The following is a 25,075-nucleotide window of genomic DNA, read 5'->3' on the forward strand; positions in this document are numbered from 1 at the left end:
AACTTTCAATTTTTAAAAAAAACATAAGCCCATTACTTTTTTTCTTAATACTACTATCCTTGTTTTCAAACAAAAATATTTTTTTTTAAAAGACTGCAATCCATGTTTCCAAACAGTCCAAATTTTTAAAAGTCCTATTCAAGTCTCCAAACACTCCAATTTTGTACTTGAGTTTTAATAAGATAGACTAGATTTTGACCCGCGCAGGCGCGCGGATGTATATTTTGAAAAATATGTTGATATTTGTTTTTCATGTAATTATTAGGATTTGGAAAAATGAATCCGAGGAACATAACCGATACCGATCCAAAGATATAGTACCAAACCCAAACATAAATTGATTAAATATTCTAATTATTCAAAATTTTGTTATTTAGAGAACCGAATCTGATCCGAACCGAAGTATTTGGGTATCCGAATTTATCTAAAAATAGATTTATATACTTATATATATTAATTATTTTTAGATTTAACGTATATAAAACATCAAAAATGATACTTTTAAATTGGTTTAAATACTTGAAAATATATATAGATAGTCAAAAGTAAATATCTGAAATAGTTAAAGTATACTCAAATCACCAAAAATACTTAAAATAATTATTGATTTCGTATCCAAAATTTTAAATCAAGCCAATTGATATGTTAAGCTTAAGTATTATGACATATGTTATTCAAATTTATACGTAATATATTATTTTATTTATACATTTTGAGAAATTTAAAATATATAATGATTTAAGACTTTAAAAATAATTTAAATTAGTTATCCAAACCCAAACCAAACCCGCAAAGATCCAAATCGAACTCAAACCAAAATTTAGAAACATTCTAATAAGGCTGAAATCTTTGACCCCGAAAACCCAAAATACAAACCGATCAGAACTAAACCCGTATGGGTATCCAAAAGCCCATCCCTAGTCATTATTATATATCGTATTTTATCATCATATAATTAATCGTATTTTATATGTACCATCATATAAGTAATCATATAATTAATAGTATTTTATACATACCATCATATAAATAATTACATATATTATATTTTTAAAACTTAATATGAAATATGAAAACCATAATTTGAGTTGGTATTTCAAATTGGGCTTTGTATTATATTTTTCTTATATATATTGACAATATTTTTTTATAATGGTTATTGAAAAATAGTTTAGTAAAAATCCATTTTTGAATATATGTATATTTTTGAATCAATTTTTGATATAAATCAAATTTGAATTATTATTTTGATTTGAAATATGTATATAAAGTTTAAATTTCGTTTTATGGTTAGTTTAGAAAAAAATTTTTTAGGGAATTAGATTGACCCATTTTGGTATATTTTAAAAGTGGCCTAGATAACTTTCAATTTTTTAAAAAAACATAAGCCCTTTAATTTTTTTCTTAATACTACTATCCTTGTTTTCAAACAAAAATATTTTTTTTTAAAAGACTGCAATCCATGTTTCCAAACACTCCAAATTTTTAAAAGTCCTATTCAAGTCTCCAAACACTTCAATTTTGTACTTGAGTTTTAATAAGATAGATGTAAGGTCAGCTTCTGTCTGTTGTTACCGTTTACACAACATATCATACATTTATGTCCAAAACATTCCATTTATTTCCATTAATTGTTTGTCAAATAATAAAAAATCATGCAAAAATCAGCTTTGCTTTTGAAACGATGTCTAGTTTATATCCACATAATAATCATATACTATTATATAAAATAAAAAAAACATATACTCCATCTGTTACAATTTATATGTAATTCTAAGTTTTTTCACACAGATTAAGAAAACCATTAAATTTATTATTTTACCTCTAATTAATTATTATCTTAACTAATGAGTTAGAAGAATAAATGTAAATTTGAAAATCTAGCAAATAAATGCACTGAAACATAAAACGACGTTTAAAGTAAAATAAAATTTAAACTTTAAAAGAACAACTAATACGAATATAAGTTGCTTCGTATTGTTTTCACAGATCAATCAGTGTAGTAAAAAACATCTTCTTTACCTACTTTGAACATACATAAGAGTAAGAAACTTTTTTACATTCTCACTACAAGTTTACGATAGTCTCCACAAGAACAACTTCCATCGTTAAAAGGGTGGAATATGTTATTTATCCTTAACGATAATCGATCTTCGAAATAAACTGGCAACATAACAGTCCCTTCATATATTTATGTTCTTAGTTTACGTTGACACGAGAATCAACCGTCAATATCTTCTCCGCTAGCTGCATCTGCTAGCTCAAGATTTTTATGAACGCTAAAGTACACCAAACGCTACCCGTGGGTTCAGTACACATTTTTGAAATATAATGTATGAAATAAAACGCGACATAAGAAGGTAAGAAGCATGATAAGACCATCCGCAACGGCGGTCCAAGACGAGTCCGTAGCCCAAATGGAATATAATATTGATAACTGGGCTAAGATTATGACTGATCAGTCCGTAAATAAGGGCTAGAAGGATCAAGTTCTTGTGCACGTGGCGTTTGATGGTTGGCTCGGTGAGCTATTGTGTTCGGTGTTGTGAAAAAAAATTCTTTCACGACCGAAGGCGAAAAAAAAAAAACAGAGCTCGAGACGAAAAGGCGATTTGTCTCCGTCGTCGATCGTCTTCTTCCGTGATCTTCAAAGGTAAATAGCCTTCTTCTGTGGTAGATTTAAGGATAGGTTAGCTTCCTTGTTGTTCGTTTTCTGTTTTTTATCGATTTGGGGATTTCTTCGATTTAGGGTTTCAAACAGTTTTTGGTTTTCAATTCGTTTTCAAATCGTTTTGAATTGGGGATCTTTTGGTTTGTAGTTAGGGTTTCAATTCATATTCGGTTTCAATCGATTTAGTTTGCTCGAAAACTCATTACTCGAAGTTTGCTTCAATTCGTTTTCGTTTTTGGTTTCAATCAATGTAGTTAGGGTTTCAATTCGTTTTCGGATTCAAACGATCTTCTAGTTTGTTATTACGGTTTCAAAACACCAATTGTTTTCAGCGAAGATTCGACATCGATTTGTTTTCTTATACTCGGGTTTTGTATGTGTTTGCCTTATACAAAACGTATCTTTATGGTTTGCTGTTGCTTATCTTGTTTTCTGTTTAGCTCGAAAACTCAGTACTCGATCCCTCTGTTAGCTTTATGTGTAGCTAGTAAACTGTTTAGTTGCTTATCAATCTAAGTTAATGTGTACTTAAACTCATTACTTAATGTGTTCTTAATCTTTAGTCTGTTTTGTTGCTTTGTGTTCTTAATGTTTTGTTTTCTTCTTCGCTAACAATGTTTCTGTATTTTTTTGCAGGCCAACGAACCATGGGACAAGACTATAGCTACACTCAGCCTTCTTCATCAGACGAGTTTGACATGACCTCTTTACTTCAAGCAGAAGCTGATCTCTACGCGGATGAAGGTGAGAGTAGCTACACACCGGAACCTGAGGCTGATGAAGGAATCCCGAGGACATGCTATTGCGGTAATGAGCCTGTTGTTGCAACGTCGTACACTCCTAAAGATCCAGGAAGGAGGTACTTCTCCTGCGACAACGTTGACGATGGAGACTGCCACATCTGGAAATGGTGGGATGTGGCGATTCAAGAAGAGCTTGGTGAAATGCAGACACAACTTAGGATGCTCAAAGATCAATTCTTTGAGAGTGACCAGAAGGTGGCTAAGCTAGAGAAGATCACGGGTGCATTAACCAAGAAGAAATCAATGGTTAAATATGGGTTTGCAAAGGGAGTTTGTCTACTGGTCTTGGTAATACTGGTCATCGTAATGGGCTGGTAAGTTTCATTCCTTATTTAGATAATATATTTGAGACCAAATTAAAAATTTTAACTGTTTTATCTTATGTCTTTCAAGGAAGAGCTTCGGAGGATTTAAAAAACAGTGTCTGAACTCGAGATGGGCTTCACAGGTACAATACTTTCACTCTTTTTAGTTTCAGTAATAAAAATTAACTATACTGGTCATGATTTAATGGTTATAAATGCTAGTATTGCTTCCTAACTCCTTAGATTTGATAGAATCGTACTTGTTAGCTTTAAGTGTAGCTAGTAGAGAACTTATTAGTCTGATTTGAGTGGTGGTAAATGCTTGTTTGCTTTCTATCTGCCTAACTACTCCGAACCTAAATGCTAGTTTACTTTCTATCGCTTACTTAAGTGTCTGTGTTGCTAATAGAGTAACACAGACCATCATCTAAATATGAATAACAGAACTGGGTTTGTTAATCTAATGTATAGTCAATCTTCAGTTGACCTTGAGTCACCCGAACCTGCTTGGTTCGTTAGCCAAGGTCCTGATGAGTATGGTTTCCACCCTGTCCAGCCTAGTGTCGAGTCTTCTGTCCAGCCTAGTGTCGAGTCTCCTGTCCAGCCTAGTGTCGAGTCTGCTAGCAAAGAGCGGAGGAAATGGTCTCTGATTGAGGATAAAATCCTCATTGGTGCGTGGCTTAACACCAGCAAAGACCCTGTAGTCAGCTGTGACCAGAAAGCTGAACGTTTCTGGAAGAGAATTGTTGACTACTACAACGCAAGCCTTCAACTGGTTGGGACAGTACCTAGAGAGCTTCGTCCAGCCAAGCAGAGGTGGACTAGGATTAACGAGCAAGTCTGTAAGTTCGTAGGATGCTATGATGCGGCGTTGAGGGGGCAGAGAAGTGGTCAGAATGATGATGATGTGATGAAAGCTGCACTCGACTCATTCTTCAACATTTACGAGCACAAGTTCGGCCTCGAACATGCGTGGAGGGAGCTGATGCATGACCAGAAATGGTGCATGACATATATGGTTAAAGACGGTGGGAAGGAGAAGCGCAAACAAGTGGTTGACCTTGATACAGAAGATGAAGTACCCGAACATGAAGCAAGACCAGTTGGTGTGAAAGCTGCTAAAGCTGCTGGTAAGAGAAAGAAGAGTGGCAAAGAAGAAGAGATGTCACAGTTAGAGGCCATCAGGGAAATGAAAGGAAAACTCTCTAAACAAAAAATGCTTGAACGTTTACTTGCCAAAAAAGATCCACTATCTGAGATGGAAGAATCTCTAAAATTGAAACTCATGTCTGAGATGTTATGAGGCTATTAAGGTATAAATGTTACATGTTGTCTGGTGCATTGAGTAGTTAGTTGTTCGAAGTATTTGTTACATGGCGCATTGCTTTTATTCTTTACTAACTCTTGTCTTTGTCTTGTTTCAGGTTCAGCAGTAGGACATGTGAACCAAGTCACGGGTGTATTTGGAGTTGCGAATTTTTTTGTTGTTTTCCTCAAGTGACCAGAGTCACGGGTGGTGCATTGAGGGTGTATAAGTATCAGTCTTTTCTTGCGGAATTAGATATCTCTTTTGCTGTGTTTCGTCTCTATCAAACTTGTCTCCTTTTGTTGTAATCCAAGGCTGTATTCTTGTTGCTACAATCTCGAAGTGTAATCGAAGAAGTTTGCTTCTCTTTAGGTAACTTCTCCAAAGTTGTAGTCTTGTTGCTGCTTTTGATTATTATAAGAGTTTGCTTCTCATAAAAATCCAATTTGCACTTATATATACATTTTTGTTTCTCATAAAAATCCTATTTGAACAAAGTTGGTAGTCTTGATGGTATAAAAAAGTTATAGATAAAAAAAAATATAGAAAAAAAAATTTATTATTTTTGGAAGCAGGATACCTTTAAATGTCGTCATCTTCATCCGACGAAGTTTTCGAAGAAAGATTTGACGAAGTTTTCGAAGAAATCTTCGAAGATACATTCACCAACATAGTCGAGGCCCAAACCAGTAACCAAAGGAGCCGTGCTTATATTGAACGAAACCGTGAAGGAGGACAAGACCGCTTATGGAATGACTACTTCAGCGAAGATGCGACATTCTCGTCACAAATATTCAGACGCCGCTTCCGCATGAATAAGGACTTATTCTTGCGTATTGTCTATGGGCTATCAGAGAACTTTCCATTCTTTCAGCAAAGAAGAGATGCAACCGGGAGGTTAGGTCTTTCGGCACTACAAAAATGTACGGCAGCAATTCGTATGCTTGCTTATGGTTCTGCGGCTGACACAGTTGACGAATATCTCTGACTTGGTGAGACCAGTGCACTTTCCTGTTTACATAATTTCACTGACGGAATATTACAGTTATTCGGAGGTGACTATCTACGACGACCCACACCGGAGGATCTTCAACGACTACTCGATATTGGAGAAAAACGAGGGTTTCCTGGGATGGTCGGGAGCATTGATTGTATGCACTGGGAGTGGAAAAATTGCCCGACCGCTTGGAAAAGACAATACGCACGAGGATCAGGAAAACCGACAATTGTCTTAGAGGCTGTTGCTTCACTAGATCTTTGGATATGGGCTTTTTTTGGTCCTCCAGGTACCTTAAATGATATCAATGTCCTTAATCGTTCTCCTGTGTTTGATGACATTTTAGAAGGTCGAGCTCCCAGGATAAGGTACATGGTCAACGGACACAGGTATAAGTTGGCATACTATCTAACGGACGATATATATCCAAATTGGTCAACATTTATCTAATCTATCAAACTTCCTCAATCTCCAAAACAAGAGTTATTTGCTAAAGCTGAAGAACCAGCCCGAAAAGATGTGGAGCAGGCTTTTGGAGTATTGCAAGCTCGATTTGCGATTGTCAAAAACCCGGTTCGTACATTGACCAAAGAAAAGATAGGGAAAATTATGAGAGCATGTATCATACTACACAATATGATAGTTGAAAATGAACGAGATGGATACATGCGGTACGATATATCTGAATTTGAAGAAGGAGACGTCACCAGAAGTTCACAGGTGGAAACCAACAGGCCTACAAATCTGAATAATATGTTTCCCAATCGGAATGATCTTCGGGATGAGCATATTCATGAACGGTTGAAGAATGATTTAATCGAAAATATTTGGAATAAATTTGGGGATGAAGATTAATAATTAGTGTTTCTTGATTTATTTTTATTTATCATTGTATCTTTTTTATCATGCAATTAATAAAATTTAAATTTCAATTTATAAAAAAAATACTATAATATTCTTAAGGATTAATTTTGTGAGATGTTTTTGTGGAAAATTGTTTCTTTTATATTTCAGGACGAACCGGGGAAATTTCTTCTTTCTCATTTGACTACTATTTTTTGGCTGAGGTCACTGCTTCAAATCTAGAAGAAGACAAACTTGTGAGTCAATTTAGTTAGTAAAATAAATGGTTTAATCTATTATGTGTCTTTACGTTATTTGTTTGCAGTATCTTCCTGTGGGAGCTACGAGTTCTACTCCTTTGCACAAACAATGCCAAGAGACGATACTGGTGAACAAAGAGGGAAATTCAGGGAATGTGAGTTTGCGATATAGTGAATCAAGCGGTAAGTATTACATCACAAGAGGCTGGAGAAAGTTCTGTCTCGATAACAGATGCGAGATAGGGGACTTATTTGTGTTCAATGTGGTTGTAGATGGGAAAACTACTCCATTGATGTGTGTATGTCCGGAAAGAAAAGAGTGCTTTGAAATACTAAGCAAATACTTGAGCAGAAAGAGTGGTGAGTCTTCATTAGGTGGTGATTCATAATCATGTTGTATTTTAATATTTAATCATCTTATAAACTCTTATGTGTAATCTTTATATTTAATCATATTTTTATTTAGGAATTTTTCTCTCTTTATGTAAAATTATTGTTTTTATCTTTAATTGTTGTATTTTTATGTTTAATTATTGCTTTTTATGTTTATTTCTTGTATTTTATGTTAAGTTATTCTATTTAATCATCCAATATATAAAAATTATATTTCACTACAAAAAAAAAATTATTTTTCATATTTGGGATCACTATTGTACACACATTTTTCACAAGAGTCTTTAACTATTCAAAAAAAAATATTAATCTAATCCTAAGGACTCCACAATGGATCTCACCATTGTGGATGTCTAAGTCCAGTTTGGAATATGTCTTTTTCTTATCTTATTCTATACTAGTGTTTTCTCCCGTGCTATGCACGGGCACCGTCTTATACTTCCTCTATTCCCGAAAATAAGATTTTCTAGAGTTTTCAGGTTTATTAAGAATGTAATAAATATTTAAAGTTTAATTTACTATTTATTTTTTTATATACTTTCCAATAACTATCGACCAATAAAATTTAATCAATTCAATTATTCATAATTAATGTTTCTCAAAAATATACAAAAGTACCTTAAAATATAGAAAATCTATTTTTGTGGAACAAAAATAAAATCTAGAAAATCTTACTTTCGGAAACGGAGGTAGTAATAAACAATGAAAAATATTTTTGAGTTATACACAATTTAGAGTGGAAGTAAATATTATTTTGAAGGTTATATAATTTGGAGTAAAAATATGTATTTTGAGGATTATATTTATTGTTGTTGTTTATATATCTTACAATACTCCAATGTGGACACAAGATAAACATCATATATTAATCTGTTTATCAAACAATAAACCATTACATATGAAAAATCAAATTCAGGGACACAAAATAAGGTTGTGACGAACAACCTTTTTAATTGTTATCATGTTCATTATTTTTAAGTATATATATACATAATACCAACCTTAATTTGGACCTTCTTCTCTTACAATTTTTTTTTATAATTTTCTTTTACGTTTCTTCATTTTAATGCCATACAGTGTATTCTTAAAATATCTACAAATAAAATATAGAAACACAGTGTATATATTTGAATCCTACGTGATCAGGATTGATCTAGACATGAATCTTTCTCTTTTCTCTTCCTTTTAGTTATTCCCCACAACTTTTTTTTTCTTCTTCTTGTGGTGACTCTCAAAATTTTAAGGTGTTTTTTTTTGGCTAAAAAAATGTTTTAGGTGTTTAGTTAGTAATTTTAGATTTTGTCAATTTTGATATATTTTGTTTACGTTTACTTTTGTCACAATGTAGTATTTAGTTTTTGCCAAAATGTAGAAAACCGGAAAAGGAAAAAAGATCATAGTTAAGTTTTAAGAAAAAAAGTTAAAAATTTACTTGAGTTGGGCATTTATAGTTTTACTAACCTGGAGTTTAATCTTCATCCGCCAACTTTTGATGTATGCTCCGCTTATCAAACTTTGATGTATCCATGTTTGTGTTCTTTTTCTCTGTTCATTGAAAGAGATGCCTTACGAAGAATATTGGTGTGGCACACCACTTGGCAATAAACTATTTTGGTGTTTATGTAGAACTGTAGATTTTGCAGTGTAAGTGTAGTTACGATCATAAAAAGTATTTGATGAACCTGTTTTTTTTTTAAGTTTTGATATGTCTGGTTATTAGAAGAAGAAATTTCAGAAAGAATAAATGGAGTTATAGCAAACAATTTAGGAATTTACGTTAAATCTCATTTCAAAAAAAAAGTTAAATGTTTTAAAGATAGAGAGATCATGGATATAGTGTGAGAATTTTTAGGGATTTTTTTAAAAATATAAGGTAAATAAATAAAATTCAACCGAACTGTTTTGATTTTTTTTCTGCATTTACGTTTTTTATTATTTAAATTTTAAAAACGTTTCCACATGTCATTATTTTATTCGCTAGGCGACTTGCGCTTTAGTATATAAGGGATTCAACTCAATGAACCAAAATAAAACTAAACCGACTGAACCAAAATAAAACTAAACCTGAGTAACCCAAACAATTTTTGGTTATATAATCCAAATCGGCGATTTCGTCTCTTTTAAATTCATCAATGTCGCCTTCTCCGGAAAAGAGGAAGAAGCTGGAGGAGGAGCTCCCGTCGACACCGCAACCAAACCCAACTCCGTGATTCCCGATGAATTGCTCACAAGCTGCATCGCACGCCTCTCAAGATTATACTATCCGACTCTCTCCCTCGTCTCCAAGAGCTTTCGATCTCTTCTCTCCTCACCGGAGCTATACAAAGCCCGATCACTCTCATCGCGCACCAAGACCTGTCTCTATCTCTGCCTAGAGTCATCCTCTGACTCTCGCTGGTTCATCCTCTGCTGAAAACCTGATAAAAACAAATATGACGTCAGCAAGAACAAGAAGAAGTCAACTAGCTATGCTTTGTGGAAACTCCCAGCTCTCCACTCTCCTCCCGCCGTGTACGTAGCGGGGATCCATGGAGAGTCAGTTGAAGAACGCGTCCAAGGTGATAGATGCAAGAACACGAACATGGGATGACGTGGCGCCCATCCCTTGCACCTTAACGCGACGCGGATGGTGTGGTTTGTTATAACTCCCAAGAAGGTAAGTGGGATGTTGCGGAAGCAAAGATGGGTTCTTTTTGGTTTTCAGATTTTTACTGCGAGGTTGAGAATGTTTTGTACTCTGTTTGTGATGGAAAGTTGAGATGGTATGACGGTGTGTACATAGGCCAATGAGTTCTTGTCTGATGACACAGTGAAGAATGTGGTACCCGAGATTAAGGGTGGGCACTTAAGTTATTTTATCGATTCGGTTTGGGTTCTTCGGTTTGGTTAATTCAGTTCTAAAATTTTCTAACTGAAATAAACTATAACGGTTTAGTTTGTATTTGGTTTGGTTTGTGTTTTGGTTCGGTTTAATCGAGTTTCCGTAGTTTAATTCTTGTAAGAGAAATAATATTTTACAGAGATGAACTTCTATAATATCAACGCCTAGAGTTGGATAAGTTAGATAAATATATTTTTATGTGAAAAATATGGAGTACTCATATGCTCAAATTATTCCTAATGAGCTATTCTGCAAAGTTAAAGGTGCTGTCATAGTATGTAAGTGTGGAATCTACAGAGATTCAAGAGCACATATATTCATAATAAAGTATTACTTCTTATTATAACAGGTCAAAATTTTATTTATGAAGGTTTACCTTTTTGATAAGATTCTTAAAATATAAAATAACATACATGTCACCATTAATGAAAGTTTTAAACTAATAACATAATTATAAATATATAAAATCTTCACATTAGCTTAGAAGTGAAAAATTAAAAAAAATTATATGTAAAATTTATATTTTCAAAATTATTGTAAATTTATTTTCAAATTAATGTTTTAATTATTCTTTAATTCATTAATCGGTACCAAAATAACTAATCAAATCACCTAAATATTGTATTAATTTGTGTATAAATTTCCAATTGATTCATTAAGTTAGTTAATAGGAAAACTTCCTAGTTTGACTATATGCCGCATGTATACCACCCTCTAAGTATTAAACTCTATAGTTAGTAAATCTTAAATCCAAATATTATAGTATTCTTTAGTGTAGTTTTGAAAAGTGGTAGTCCAATTAAAGTATCTCAAGCAATTTATCTAAATCTTAAACCTAAATGTTAGAGTATTTTAGATTGAGTGCATTTATAATTTCTTAATAAAACAAACTTTTCATTTTGGTTTGGGCTGATCCCTGGCTTCCCACAACTCTGGCGCGCCCTGCCACACCTTGTGGCCCCTCTTTCAACCCTGCACTTCGCGTTATTGACTTGCTAGATCCGATCTCAAAAGCTTGGAAGCTGGACCTCCTACGGGAGATAGTGGTCCCTGAGGATATCCCCCTCATCCAGAACCTTAAATCTACACTATCACCTCGTGTAAACAGGTACTGCTGGAGCCACACCAAGTCCGGTGTCTATTCTGTAAAATCTGGCTATGCTTTGGCCATGGAAACAATGGAAGCTTCAGAACCTGCTCCTGTTCTGGAACCAAGCGCCACGGCTCTGCAGGCTAGAGTTTGGACACTCAAAACTTCAAACAAAATTAAGCACTTTATTTGGCAGGCGCTCTCCAATTGCGTCCCAGTCTGCAACTCACTCGCGGATCGGCATTGCGGCAATGATCGAAACTGCCCAAGATGCGGAGCGGAGGAAGAAACGCGTAACCACCTGCTCTTTGAATGTCCGTCTTCTGTACAAGCGTGGGATCTGGCTGATATGCCACATTCTCTGGCTTATTCCCGTGCACCTCGATACTTAGTAACCTGGATCATGTCTTGTGGCAAGCTAAAGATTATGGTTTGCAGGATACTACTATCAACAACGTCCCGTGGGTAATATGGTACATTTGGAAAATCCGAAACGACAAAGCTTTCAACAGCAAAGACCCCTCCCCGCTAGAGACTATTCAGATCGCTAAATCTGAGGCCGAAAGCTGGCGTGTAGCTTAAACAATAGAAGAATCCCACGATGACGACGATGATGGAGCCGCCCCGTTCACCACCACCACGACCACACACGCTGGCCCTGTATGCTCCATTGACACCTCCTGGCACAAAGACGATAATTGTTTCGGTCGGGGAATGGTCCTGACGACCAAGGATGGGATGACGACTTCCGGTTCATTTGCTAGTAACCAAGTCCTAACCCCCTGCACGTAGAGTTCTAAGCTCTGCTGTGGGCCATGATGAAATCCTCTATTCAGTTGGACCATAACTCAATGACCTTCGAGACAGACTGCCTACAACTGGTTAATCTACTCGAAGAAGACGAAGAAAACAACTGGCCATCTTTGTTGGCTGAATTTGATGAGTTTCATCTTATTCGTTCTATGTTTACGTTTTGCTCCATATCTTTTATTCTTCGTAATATGAACTTCCGAGCCGATCGCCTTGCTAAGAGAGCTCAGTCTCGAAGTATTTGTTTCTTCCATGTAAACTCTCAACTCCCAAGCTGGATGGCTCTAGAGGCCACCCTCTTGGCAGTATATTTTAATAAAATATAGAGTTTTCAATGTCAAAAATAAAAATAAACTTTTCATACAAAACAGTAATAGTACGTAGATTGTGTAGCATGCCTTGTAAAAAATCGAAACCGTTAGCACACGGATTTATGAAAGACAGTTTTAACTTTTTCATTACGCAAAGAATAAGGGCAGTACAGACTACAGCCAGAGTACTCATAGGCAGTGTGTTTTCAGAATTAAAAATAAAAAAAAATTAAGAGAAAAGAGAGTGACAAATCTTTATAATCGTTTATTTGCGAAGAGACTTCAAAAAACTGAGATATCACTCAGTGTGTGTCATCTTCTTATTAATCCATCCTTTTTTATTTTAAAATTTTTAATTCTCAAAAAACCATTTCCCCGAGATACTCTTATCAGTGGTATCAGTCAATGCTGATGTTTTAAATAAGAGGCTGAAGACGAATCATCGCCGCAGGAAGAGACCACCGTGAAGTTGGCCTTGAGCGGTTTCTTCGAGATCCCACCGCGACTAAAAAGCTGGTGACGGAGAAGATTTCTCCGGTGGCGACTGTAAAGGTTATCTGGCCTCCCTAAATCTTTCATCGACAAGGATTCAGTATTGTTTAAGCTGGCGAAAGACTTGGACTTCCCATTGTAGAACTTGGATATCCCTCTCCTGTTTTGTTGTATTCACAAGTTAGAGAAATTCAATATTCAGACAACAAGAATCAGACATAATATTTAATTTAAAATAAAAAATCAAACCTGATGGGTAAAACTTCTTCGAGAGATTCCATCGTATCAAGGGGACCCTTGTAAGGAGATTCAGCTTCATTTTCTCTTCCTTCGTCATCACTATTCTTGCCGATCGGAGAAGAAGACGAGAAGGACCTGCCAAACTTATCCATCATAATCAGTATTTTCTCATAGAAGAGAGAGTGGGATCTTTATATTTGAGTTTCTGTTTCCGTGTGTGTAACTTTGTTCGTTTGTTTTACATAAGGAAAGAATACAAAGAAAAATAACTAATCAAATCTTTTTTATTCTTTTGACATTACAAATCAAATCTTGATTATTATTACAAAGGAGAAGAAGATAAGAACTGAAAGAAAAATGTATTGTTAGCCCTTATCCTGAGCCAGCTCACTCCTTCCTTATATGCATTTCCCATAAAATGTTATGCCCATTTACGGTGCTGTTAAAATAATGGTAATGTTAAGAGATAACACTGTTTAAAATTTATTTATCTGATTGCTAATTAGTTATTCTCTTATGATTAATATTCAACGAAATATGTATCATTTTGTGATATATTTTAAACCCGTTTTAGGATATGCGAATAATACCAATAAACTCCGTTATAAGGTAGCTTTGAATACGGACTATATGCCGTGATTTTGAAAATAGCAATAAACTATGTTAAGTTTTCTTTTTCCATCTAATTTTTATTAAAAGGCTAAAACCAACGAGTACAAAACCCATATATCTACAACGGATACAAAGCCGAAGGTCCAAACTAGAAAAACAAAGTAAAGATAAAGACACTTGGACTTCCAAGCCCATCACACTAAAACCAAAACGAAAAGAAGCACCCGACATCACACGTCGAGTTTTTATCGTGAATGGGACACATGTTTAAAAAAAAAAAAACACTAAACCGAATGAACCAAAATAAAACTAAACCTGAGTAACCCAAACGATTTTTGGTTATATAATCCAAATCAGCGATTTCGTCTCCTTTAAATCAATCAATGTCGTCGTCTCCGGAAAAGAAGAAGGAGAAGAAGCTGGAGGAGGAGCTCCCGTCGACACCGCAACCGAACCCAACTCCATCACTTCCCGATGAATTGCTAACAAGCTGCATCGCACGCCTCTCAAGATTATACTACCCGACTCTCTCCCTCGTCTCCAAGAGCTTCCGATCACTTCTCGCCTCGCCGGAGCTATACAAAGCCCGATCACTCTCATTCCGCACCGAGAGCTGTCTCTATCTCTGCCTAGAGTCATCCTCTGACTCTCGCTGGTTCACCCTCTGCCGAAAACCTGATAAAAACAAATATGACGTCAGCAAGAACAAGAAGACCAATGATGACGTCAGCAAGAACAAGTCAACTAGCTATGCTTTGTGTAAACTCCCATCTCTCCACTCTCCTCCCGCCGTGTTTTCCGGTCTCGTCTCCGTCGGTTCTGACATCTACAACATCAGATCCTCCTCTAACGTCTCGGTTCTCGACTGTCGGTTTCACACGTGGCGCAAAGCTCCGAGCTTGCCTGTGGAGCTGATGTCGCTCTCCGCTTGCGCCGTTGACGAAAAGATATACGTGGCGGGGATCCACGGCGGGTCGCTGAAGAACGCGTCCAAGGTGTTGGACGCAAGAACGCAAACATGGGATCACGTGGTCTCCATCCCTTGCAGCCTGACGAGACGCGGCGCTTTGAACATGAGGAGCGTTTGTATCGACGGGAAGCCGCACGTGGCGACTGACGATGGTGTGGTTTGTTATAACTCCCAGGTAGGTAAGTGGGAACTGGGGGAAGCAAAGATGGGTTCTTTTAGGTTTTCGGATTCTTACTGCGAGGTTGAGAATGTTTTGTACTCTGTTTGCGATGGAACGTTGAGGTGGTACGACGGTGAGGTGAACGTGTGGAGAAGTTTGGAGGGTTTGGTCGGACTGCCTAAGTTCTTGCCTGGTGTTTCTGTTAGATTGTGTGATTATGGTGGTAACATGGTTGTCGTGTGGGACAAGAACATGCTCTCTAGTGGCGAGAAGAAGATTTTGTGTGCTGAGATTGCGCTTGAAAGGCGTGGAGTTTGGGAAATTTGGGGAGGAGTTGAGTGGGTTGAGCATGTGCTTACAGTTCCTATAGGTTATTATATCGTCAAGGCTCTTTCTGCTATGGTTTGATGAATGTGTATCTGCAATGTGTGTGATATTTTGGTATTTGCTGACTTTGTATTATGTATAAATGTACTCGTTCACTTTTTGTATACTCTCCCAATATACTCAGGAAGATAAAAACGAAGAAACATAATATTTACTTGCTTGTTGCTTCAACTAAACCTTTTGAACAATAAGATATCAATCAACCAAATGATACATCACCCTATGTGGAAACAGTTTGAACAATCCTTATGTGTGTGTATCTAGAAGTCTGTGTCATCCGGATGATGAGCTCGATTTGCGCTCTTTCTCTGGAACTTCTATATCTGCGGTGGCAAGTGTTTCAAGAAGCTTCCTTGGTAACTTGTGGTGCCACCCGCTGATTCATCCTCTGCCAAATGTTTTCTTTTTTAAACAATCAGGTTAGAGCTAAAACACTAAAGCAACTCCGAGACAATGAAATTTTTATGGGAAATGCTTTTTACCAAAAAGGGATTTAATTGATGGCCGCTTGGGCTTCGTGCTCTTCTTCTTCAGCTCAGCTGCAACAGTAACACAACAAGTTACAACAGAGAGCAAACCACGCAAAAGTTACAAGCCGAGTTCGTTATGTAAGTGAGAATTTACCTATCCCTGATAATTGATGTTCATTTACGGTTTCAACGTTCTTGTAAGTATAACCCACAAAGTTGATGTCTTTAGATGACAGCATCTGTAGAGAAGATAACCAAAAACAAAAAAGCAAAATCATTTTTGTTGATTTTGTCACCTTTTGAACTTGCTTGTCAGTCTGCTACACAAGGGTGATTAAAGATGATAAGTTCTTATACGCATCACTGGTGGTCATGCATCTAGTTACATATTTAAACCATTCACTTATAGTTTACCTCATCAAAAAGTTTCAACGTTTTGGGTGTCCAACTCGTCATTGACTTGTGGAATAAAAGCAGCCTTCATTTGATATAAACAGGCGTTCCAACTGTTGAATAAGCCTGCAACCATTAAAAAAATTCTATATCAACAGAGAGAGAAACTCCATAAGATAAACAGACTAGAGACTGGATCTCACAAGCATCCTTCTATTTCTCTGCCAGTTTTGCAGCTGTTCCATTTGGAAGAGGGTGCGTCTCCATGCCACAGGGCGACTATCGCTCTGTAACGCTCCCCTAACGTTCTGCGCATATGTGAAATCCTTTTCCTCGAGAATACTACAGTCTAATGGCTTACATAATCCAAAATCTGACAGTTTCATGTGACCACTTCTATCAAGCAGCAGATTATCAGGCTTGATATCTCTGTACACAAATATGAATGAATTGATACTTACAACATGGGCACAAGAGATCATACAAGTTTTGTTGTTGTTTCACTAGACCTGTCGATATAGTTGTGCTTATGAATGGACTCGACAGCTAAGACAGTCTCCCCAACATAAAACCTTGCCTCATCTTCATGAGCAACGTCATCATATCCCCACCATGGAGATACTCCATGATAAGATACATATACTCTTCGTCTTGGAAAGAACAATACAGCTTCACAATGCAGTTGCTGTCAACCTCCGGGAGTAAATTTCTCTCTGCTTTCACATGTTCCACCTGGCCTCTACGAAGCATCTCAGATTTCTTAAGCTTTTTCATTGCGTAGACATGCCCTGTCCCTTCTCCCTACATATCCTAACCTGCATCAAGTCAAGAGATTAAAGATTATCTCCTTCCCTTTAGACTTTATCTTAGTGATATGCTCCTACTCTTACCTATATACAACAATATTCGTATGTCACACAATAGGACAGATTTCTCTAGCGACTTGCACGGTTGCACCTACAAGAAGATAATATATATATACGAGGTAACAGTACAGTGTTTGACCAAATGTGCTAAACACAAAAAGTAGGAGCTTGAACTCTGACAAAACTCAGTCAATTCTATCCATTCAATTGATTAATCAAGTGCATAATGCCTAGTAAATAGCCAAGTTAGTACCTTAAAACGAGCACAAAGTTGGAACCTTTTTTACTCATTCACTAGCCAACCCTAATACTATGTTCTCAAATCAAACCCAAGTTTCGAGAATTACAAACTCTTTAAGATGATATCAGTGGAAGGTAAAGCCATTTGAAAGAGTGAACACAGAATGTGCAAACAAGAAAACATACTCTCAATGTACCCTCAAGAGCAAAGCGTGTGAACTAGACGCGTTTGGTGGTGAACGACCGGGTTAACAATTCTTTTGTGTTCAATAGGTAGATCGATCTTTGCTTGTGTTGCTTGTTGATTGATTGATCAGGTTAGACTCGCAAAGAAGAGATTAAGTTATCGCACTTATTATCAAATGTCTCGTTTTCTATATGATTACTCATCATATCTATCTATCTATCTATCTATAATAATAAAGGAGACTTTTCTCCCTCATTATGCAACCAGGTCGTCCTTTTGCACAGGGCAATTAACGCCACGTGGCACTTCACCAAACCTTCGACGAAGTCAATATTCTGTGTGTTTCCGTTCTTCTATTTAGGTTCTTTTATTTGGGCTTCTATATTGTTTATCTCTAGGCCCAACATTCTGTATGTTTTTACAGAAAGATGAAGCTCAATGTAGGTTAATAGCTCGTTGTCATCCCCATGAATACCACTCAGATGAATGTACTGTAAGGCTTTGGGTTTTCATTTATTTCCTCCCTTAATTCTAGCACTAACATTCTTCATCCCACTCTCCCACTATGTAGCATTAAATCGAGCTCAGCCTCTTCGTATGTAACCGGCCGAATGTATCCTATAAATTGGCATGGTTGCAACTATGAACACCGCCGTATTGCAAGCTCTCCATCAATCTCTCCAGAAAGTCTTATTCTGCGCATCTTCTCTCCCACAGAAGTATAAAACATATTCTGATCCTGATCAGACCTTTGAGTTCCCTGATTATACGTTTACTAAACGTTTTGATTTCTTTACGATCTGACGAGCATCTGGGAATGTTGAGATATTATACGTGATGTAATCTCATTGCTTGGATTCGATTCATAGTGTTTTTCGAGTGATTGAGTAATCGTTTAGACTAAAGATGTAAACTTTAGTTAGCTCAATGATGATTATATAGCTGCATTGCTTTATTAATTTGCCTAGCTCTTCCTTCCTTTCCCTATCACACTGTCTTTCTCGACTTATAGTCCATAGACATGTTGACCATTGGACGACCTCTGTTGGATGTGTGAATGTTGAGATATTTTAATGACTTGATGCGTAGTGTTTTCTTTGTTAGAGATGGAAGATGAAAACCTTAGTAGCTGAATGATTGTGTAGCTGCATTATTTTGTTCTTCGTTGAAATTATTGTGCATAGACATGTTCATGTTCATTTAAGATTGATGCCAGAGTAAAGGTTTGATTAATTGTTATGTGACTTTTGTAGAAGAGAAGAAGGAGAAGCATGCTGAGATTAAGTCTGGATTGGACGAAGCTGATGTCTTGGTATTTCCATTTATTTTACTTTATGTGTACATCTTTTTAGTGTTCTTTTCTCTTAAAGAAACATACATAGCTTCTGTTGTTTTCTATCTTGTAGATCCGGAAAATGAATCTTGAGGTAAGAAGTTTGTAGCCGAGTGCTAAAGCTGTGTCTTTTAAAACTAAGAGAGTATAAATCTGATCTGAACCAATTGAAGAAGGATTCCAAACAAGTGTCTTCGCTAGATGCTAACCAATCTACATGTGAAGAACTGATGGAACCCGGAATGGTGGATGTACATGCGGTAAATGGTTAAAGAAAATATAGCAATCACATTTAGTTGTTTTGAGTTAACTCGCACCATCTTGGCTTTTGTGTCTAAGTGTTCTTGCTCTTCATCTTTGTCTAAACTTAATCTTTGATGCCAGAGATGTTACATTATTGTTGTCCTTCCAGGTATCAGTTGATCAGAGTGGGGGATTTGTAATGTCAAAGGAGAAGATTGACCAATCAAGCGACAGAATGGGAGAGTAGAAGATTAATACTGGAGACAAAAGAGTTTGGCATCTCAGTTGTTGAAAATCTGAGTCAGCAAAAGACAAACCCTCACGCTCATACTAAGGTATAGTATGAAAAAAACTTACAATTAATCAGAAAGTTCTCGGGTTTGGTTTTGGTATCTATCATTAGATCATTGAGAAAAAAAACTAACTCTTTGTGATTTGTGTAACAGCTTCAGAGTGTGGATGATGCCATTGACAAGAGGAAGAGAGTGTTGACCAGTGACCACTATGTCAAGAAGAATGACAAAAGGATCGTTGGTTCGGGGATCGTAGCTCTCATTCTCGCCATCATCTTAATCATCTCATAGAAGGTTTCTCATTACAATACAACTTCATCGGGACTGTGTATGATGGTTGATTCCTTTTTAATAGCCCAAATGTTTACTTGTGTTCCAAACAATCGTTGTATATTGGAGTGGAAATACTTCAAACAATTATTATATCTTTCCAAGTACTTTTAAAACGTCAATATCTTTGGTGTTCTGCAACTAACTACAATAATATATGCGTTGATTATAATAAGGCTTGAAGGGAAGATAACCTATCTTAAAAGAAATGACTTGTCCTTATAATAATTGAGCATTGAAACCACTATGTGATTACCATTTTACGAGTTTTCTTAGACATTTTGTTTGGATTATCATTTAAGCCAATCATAAAGCTAATGCTGTTCTTAAGACTCCGCTTGCTTCGTTAAATTAAAAAACCAAAACCACCGTTTTCACGAATAATACAATGGCTTTCTAAATTTCACATATAATCCGTCGAACCTATCCTAGGAACAATACACCATTTAAAAAATATGCCAAAAGCATGAAAAAATACTCCTAAACAAAAAAAAAAAAAAAACTCGCCACCATTATAGAGCTAGAAAATCAAAGTTTAGTATTACTGTCAACATAACATTACGAAATTTTTTATAATAATTCGGTGGTTAATGTTTAAATAAAATTAGATACAGTTATATAAAGAGGATAATAAGTGGCTCCTTAAATAAAGAGAATAAATAGTTGGACATAAAATTTATCAATAGTTCATGATTCTATTTTAATAGAATAGATAAATTTCAAATTTAGTTTAGATTTTTTTTTTTTTAAATAAAATGTTGGTATTAACTATAAATAATTTTTAAGATTTAGAGTATTTCCACGCCTACTCTATTCTTATTACAAATTAGCAAAAACAAAGCAAAATAAAAAATATAAAAATATAAAAAATAGATAAAATACATAATAAAGGCCAATACCACAACATAAGCTAAATGTATAAATTTAAATCATAAAAGTCTGTCGATCAATTTAATTAAGATATTATTTTCATGTTACATTAAAGCAAGGTAAACAATTTTTTTAATAAAAAAGCATATCACATGGATTTTTTTCTTTTTCATTTTTGTCACAAAACTCATTTATATAAGAAATTAATAAAATATATGGAAAACCACAACAATATATAAATATAATTAAACTCCGGGGTTTTTTTTAATATTAAAAAAAAACAATAAAAATTAAATAATAAATTTACTCAAAATGCGGAAAACCTTAGAAAGATTGTAAAACGGAGAATGAAACAGAAAATCTAAGACTATTTATTCAATCAAATATTACTAATACTTTTAAAATAAACACAATATAAAATAATATGAAAAATAAAATATGAGGAAACAATAACAAATAGACAATACTTAAAAATATACATAAACATCATTTTAACTTCTGTATATGGGTAAATGATCAACCAAATAAAACAAGAAAGTGTGTTACTATTAATCAAAAAATGCAATATTAATGAATTACATTAGTTAAAATGAGATAATTTGAGAACAAATGGTTGCAGAAAGTTTCAAATTAATATAGAAATTATTTTAACACATCAAAATTAAAAAAATGAAATTTTAAAAACACAAATCAGCAAAAAAAAAATACAAATATCAAACAATTACGCAACATAATTACAAAACAAACACATCATGTTTTCATTTTGGAACATCAACTTTATTTTATGTTTTAAGTTCAACTATATATTTACTTTGGTGCAACTATTATCTATTTATTCTATTTTTATTGAACCGATCAGTGAATCCACTTATGTTATTCCTCTTTGATCTAAGGTGCTTCAAAACAAAGTAATACATTACTCTCATTAATCAATATCAAATGAAACAATTTTAAACTCATTAAGAAATAAAATATACAAACCAGCGCCGGAATACCACTAGTATATATATTTATAAAAGAGATTGTCCACGACAAATCTACAATAATTACGTTGGTTTTTCACCCGAACTGACACAAGTTATTATACATAATTATATAACTTTTTATATATAATTTTAAAAACTCTCTTTTGATTCGTAAATGGTGTGTTTGGTACGAAAAAAATCCATAAATGCAATATGTTTGTGTTTTTTGGGTTTGATGGCTAATTATAATTATTTAGTAATGAATAATCGCACAAAATATCAATACAATACTAAAAGATAAATATAAGCTATGGAGAGGGTGTCCACATAGGATAGAAAAATCAACCAATCAGAAAGCCCGAAGTTTCCACGTCATCTCATTTATTTTTTCGTAAAAAATGAAAAAAACAATGCGAAAAAATGATCAAACCCGGGTTAGTATGACATAAATATAGGGTAGTTACCACTAAGCCATTGAAACTTTTTTAGTGACATATACAAGAATCACTAAGTATGTAATCACAAACTCTTATGTACAGTTACAATAATATGAATTCAACTTTTAAGACTCCGATACTTTGTTTTGTAAAAAAAAATAAGTAAATGACTATTCTAATATATTCTTTGAAAGCATGAGAACATTGATAAATATAAAAAAACATAGATTTTTATTTTCGTGACAAAGTTAAGAATTTGTAAAAATAAGTTTAACATATAAATTTTCGTGACAAATATGAAAAAGCATAGATTTTTGTACAATTTTGACAAAATAACTCAAAACATAGTTCTCTAATGTCTTAATAAAATATTATTTAAGGATGAAATAATTAAATATATCAATTCAATAAATCAATATATACAATACTAAAAGACAAATATGAGCCATGGAGAGAGTGTCCACGTAGGATAGGAAAATCAACCAACCAGAGAATCCGAAGTTGCCACGTCATCTCATTTATTTTTTCGTAAAAATGAAAAAACAATGTGAAGGAAAGTATCGAACCCGGGTTAGTATAACATAAATATAAGGCAGTTACCATTAAGCCATTGAAACTTTCTTGGTCACATATACAAGAATCACTAAGTATGTAATCACAAACTCTTATGTACAGTTATAATAATATGAATTCAACTTTTAAGACTCCGATACTTTGTTTTGTAAAAAAAATAAGTAAGTGACTAAGCTAATATATTCTTTGATAGTGTGAGAACATTGACAAATATGAAAAAAGATAGAATTTTGTTTTCGTGGCAAAGTTAAGAATTTTGTAAAAGTAAATTTAACATATAAATTTTCGTGACAAATATGAAAAAACATAGATTTATGTACAATTTTGACAAAACAACTCAAAACATAGTTCTTTAATGTCTTAATAAAATATTATTTAAGGGTGCAATAATTAAATATATCAATTCAATAAATTTTGTAATTTATAGACAAAACAATAACACAACGAATTTTGAAACATTTGTTTAACCTATCGATTTCTTTTTATGAGAATCCAACTAAACAAGATAAAAAACAATTAGATTTACAAATATTTAATTACCATTTTTTCAATTTTGATTCATTTCAAATTGTAATAATGTATCTTTTTGAAGTTACAAAAAATAATATTCTTTCTTTATTATACTAGCATTATATATAGATTCTATATACACAAATAAATATAATATAACAACATAAGCTTGCTTTCCCCGATTTATATGAATTTTTTTTTAAGTTATCCACCAAAGCAAATTAATTAAATCAATCAAATGGTTAGAATACATCAAATTAATATATAATTTTATTTTAAATTAAATTATTTAAAAAGTGTATTTTCATTAAAAACAAAATAATAAATAAGTAAAACTGATTTGATGGTAATTTTTATGACATATATATATATATCAATTCTGTGAAAGAAATAGAAGCTTAAAATGTAAAAAAAATCTTAAATACAAAAAACTCTAAAAATAAACAAAAAAAAACTAATAAAAATTAAACTATGATATCACTTGAAAGCTTTTTAGACAATATTAATAAAATATTTAAGCGATAGTTAGACAAATTTGATTTTTTTTCTAGCCAAAAGTTTATTATTAATTAGCATCAGTTATTTCAAGATGTTTAAGAAAGTATGGACAAAAAAATAGGATGGACATAAATGATATATGAACTATGAATAGTACTTTGTAAAGCTGACTCAGATAACACATCCGCACATCAGTTTCCAGTCCTTTTTGATGTCTAAATTCAATTTCTTCAGAGCAGTTATTCCACAAAGAGATCGTATGAGATATTGTTTTGATATTCAAATTTGTTTCTTGACTGTTAAGAAGATTGATAACTGTAAAAATGTCTCCTTCGAATATGATATGTCTATAACCGAGTTCCCAACATGAGTCAAGTTTGTTTAAAAAATAAATAATTTTATTTTTCTTATATTATATAATAAATATCTATTATTTACTGATAATAAAAATATAGTTATTTATCTATCAAAAATATCTATGTAAATATGTGAATCAAGTACAACAATCAAACAACATAATGATTTCGAGAAAGAAAATTAAAAAAAAATATTTATGTTATGTAGTCTTATTTTATATTCTTTAAATAATGTAATACAATATTATACATTTTTTTTTAGAATTGAAAAATACATATATCAGTTAGACAAATTAAGCGATAATTAGACAAATTTGATTTTTTTTCCAGCCAAAAGTTTATTATTAATTAGATCAGTTATTTCAAGATGTTTAAAAAAGGATGGACAAAAAAATAGGATGGACATAAATGATATATGAACTATGAATAGTACATTGTAAAGTTGACTTTGATAACACATCTGCACATCTATTTCCGGTCCTTTTTGATGCATTAATTCAATTTATTCAGAACAGTTATTCCACAAAGAGATCGTATGAGATATTGTTTTAATATTCAGATTTGTTTCTTGATTGTTAAGAAGATTGATAACTGTAAAAATGTCTCCTTCGAATATGATATATCTATAACCGAGTCTCCAACATGAGACAAGTTTGTTTACAAAGTAAATAATTTCATTTTTCTTATATTATATAATAAATATATATTATTTACTGATAATAAAAATATAGTTATTCATCTATCACAAGTATCTATGCAAATATGTGAATCAAATACAACAATCAAATAACATAATGATTTCTACAAAGAAAATTTAAAAATATATTTATGTTACGTAGTCTTATTTTATATTTTTTAAATAATGTAATACAATATTATACATTATTAATTGAGAAATACATATAATATCTTATCCGCGCATAGCGAGTTTAAAAAATCCAGTGTCAATAATGAGTAAAAATAATCAACTATGTTTCAAC

General features: G+C 33.7%; 2 protein-coding genes, 1 long non-coding RNA gene and 2 pseudogenes across 4 annotated transcripts; 3 read left to right on the plus strand and 2 right to left on the minus strand.

The window, feature by feature from the left end:
* Positions 1–8,802: 8,802 nt before the first annotated feature.
* LOC103833721 lies at positions 8,803–13,638 on the minus strand. 2 transcript variants are annotated; one of them, XR_004448863.1, is made up of 3 exons: positions 13,412–13,638; positions 10,160–13,322; positions 8,803–9,995 (listed from the first exon to the last, which is right to left on the minus strand). XR_004448863.1 is itself a non-coding variant. In XM_009109790.3 (2 exons), the coding sequence occupies exons 1-2, from the start codon at positions 13,555–13,557 to the stop codon at positions 13,073–13,075; spliced, it is 396 nt and encodes a 131-aa protein (XP_009108038.1). In that variant the 5' UTR covers positions 13,558–13,638; the 3' UTR covers positions 8,803–13,072. The 2 variants fall into 2 exon arrangements, 1 of the variants encoding a protein (XP_009108038.1); XM_009109790.3 differs by having other exon boundaries at positions 8,803–13,322.
* A 705-nt stretch (positions 13,639–14,343) lies between these two features.
* On the plus strand, positions 14,344–15,635 carry LOC103833728 (F-box/kelch-repeat protein At5g51250). The gene has a single exon (XM_009109797.3). The coding sequence runs from the start codon at positions 14,398–14,400 to the stop codon at positions 15,550–15,552; it is 1,155 nt and encodes a 384-aa protein (XP_009108045.2). The 5' UTR covers positions 14,344–14,397; the 3' UTR covers positions 15,553–15,635.
* A 25-nt stretch (positions 15,636–15,660) lies between these two features.
* On the minus strand, positions 15,661–19,161 carry LOC108871343 (annotated as a pseudogene).
* Positions 18,334–20,000, plus strand: LOC103836024 (annotated as a pseudogene).
* Positions 20,001–23,706: 3,706 nt separating this feature from the next.
* On the plus strand, positions 23,707–24,753 carry LOC117134184. Its single transcript, XR_004458363.1, has 2 exons — positions 23,707–23,842; positions 24,476–24,753. It is a non-coding gene; the product is annotated as an uncharacterized LOC117134184 (long non-coding RNA).
* Positions 24,754–25,075: the final 322 nt, after the last annotated feature.

This window comes from Brassica rapa, chromosome A01 (assembly GCF_000309985.2).
Source record: "Brassica rapa cultivar Chiifu-401-42 chromosome A01, CAAS_Brap_v3.01, whole genome shotgun sequence".
Lineage (NCBI taxonomy): Eukaryota > Viridiplantae > Streptophyta > Magnoliopsida > Brassicales > Brassicaceae > Brassica > Brassica rapa.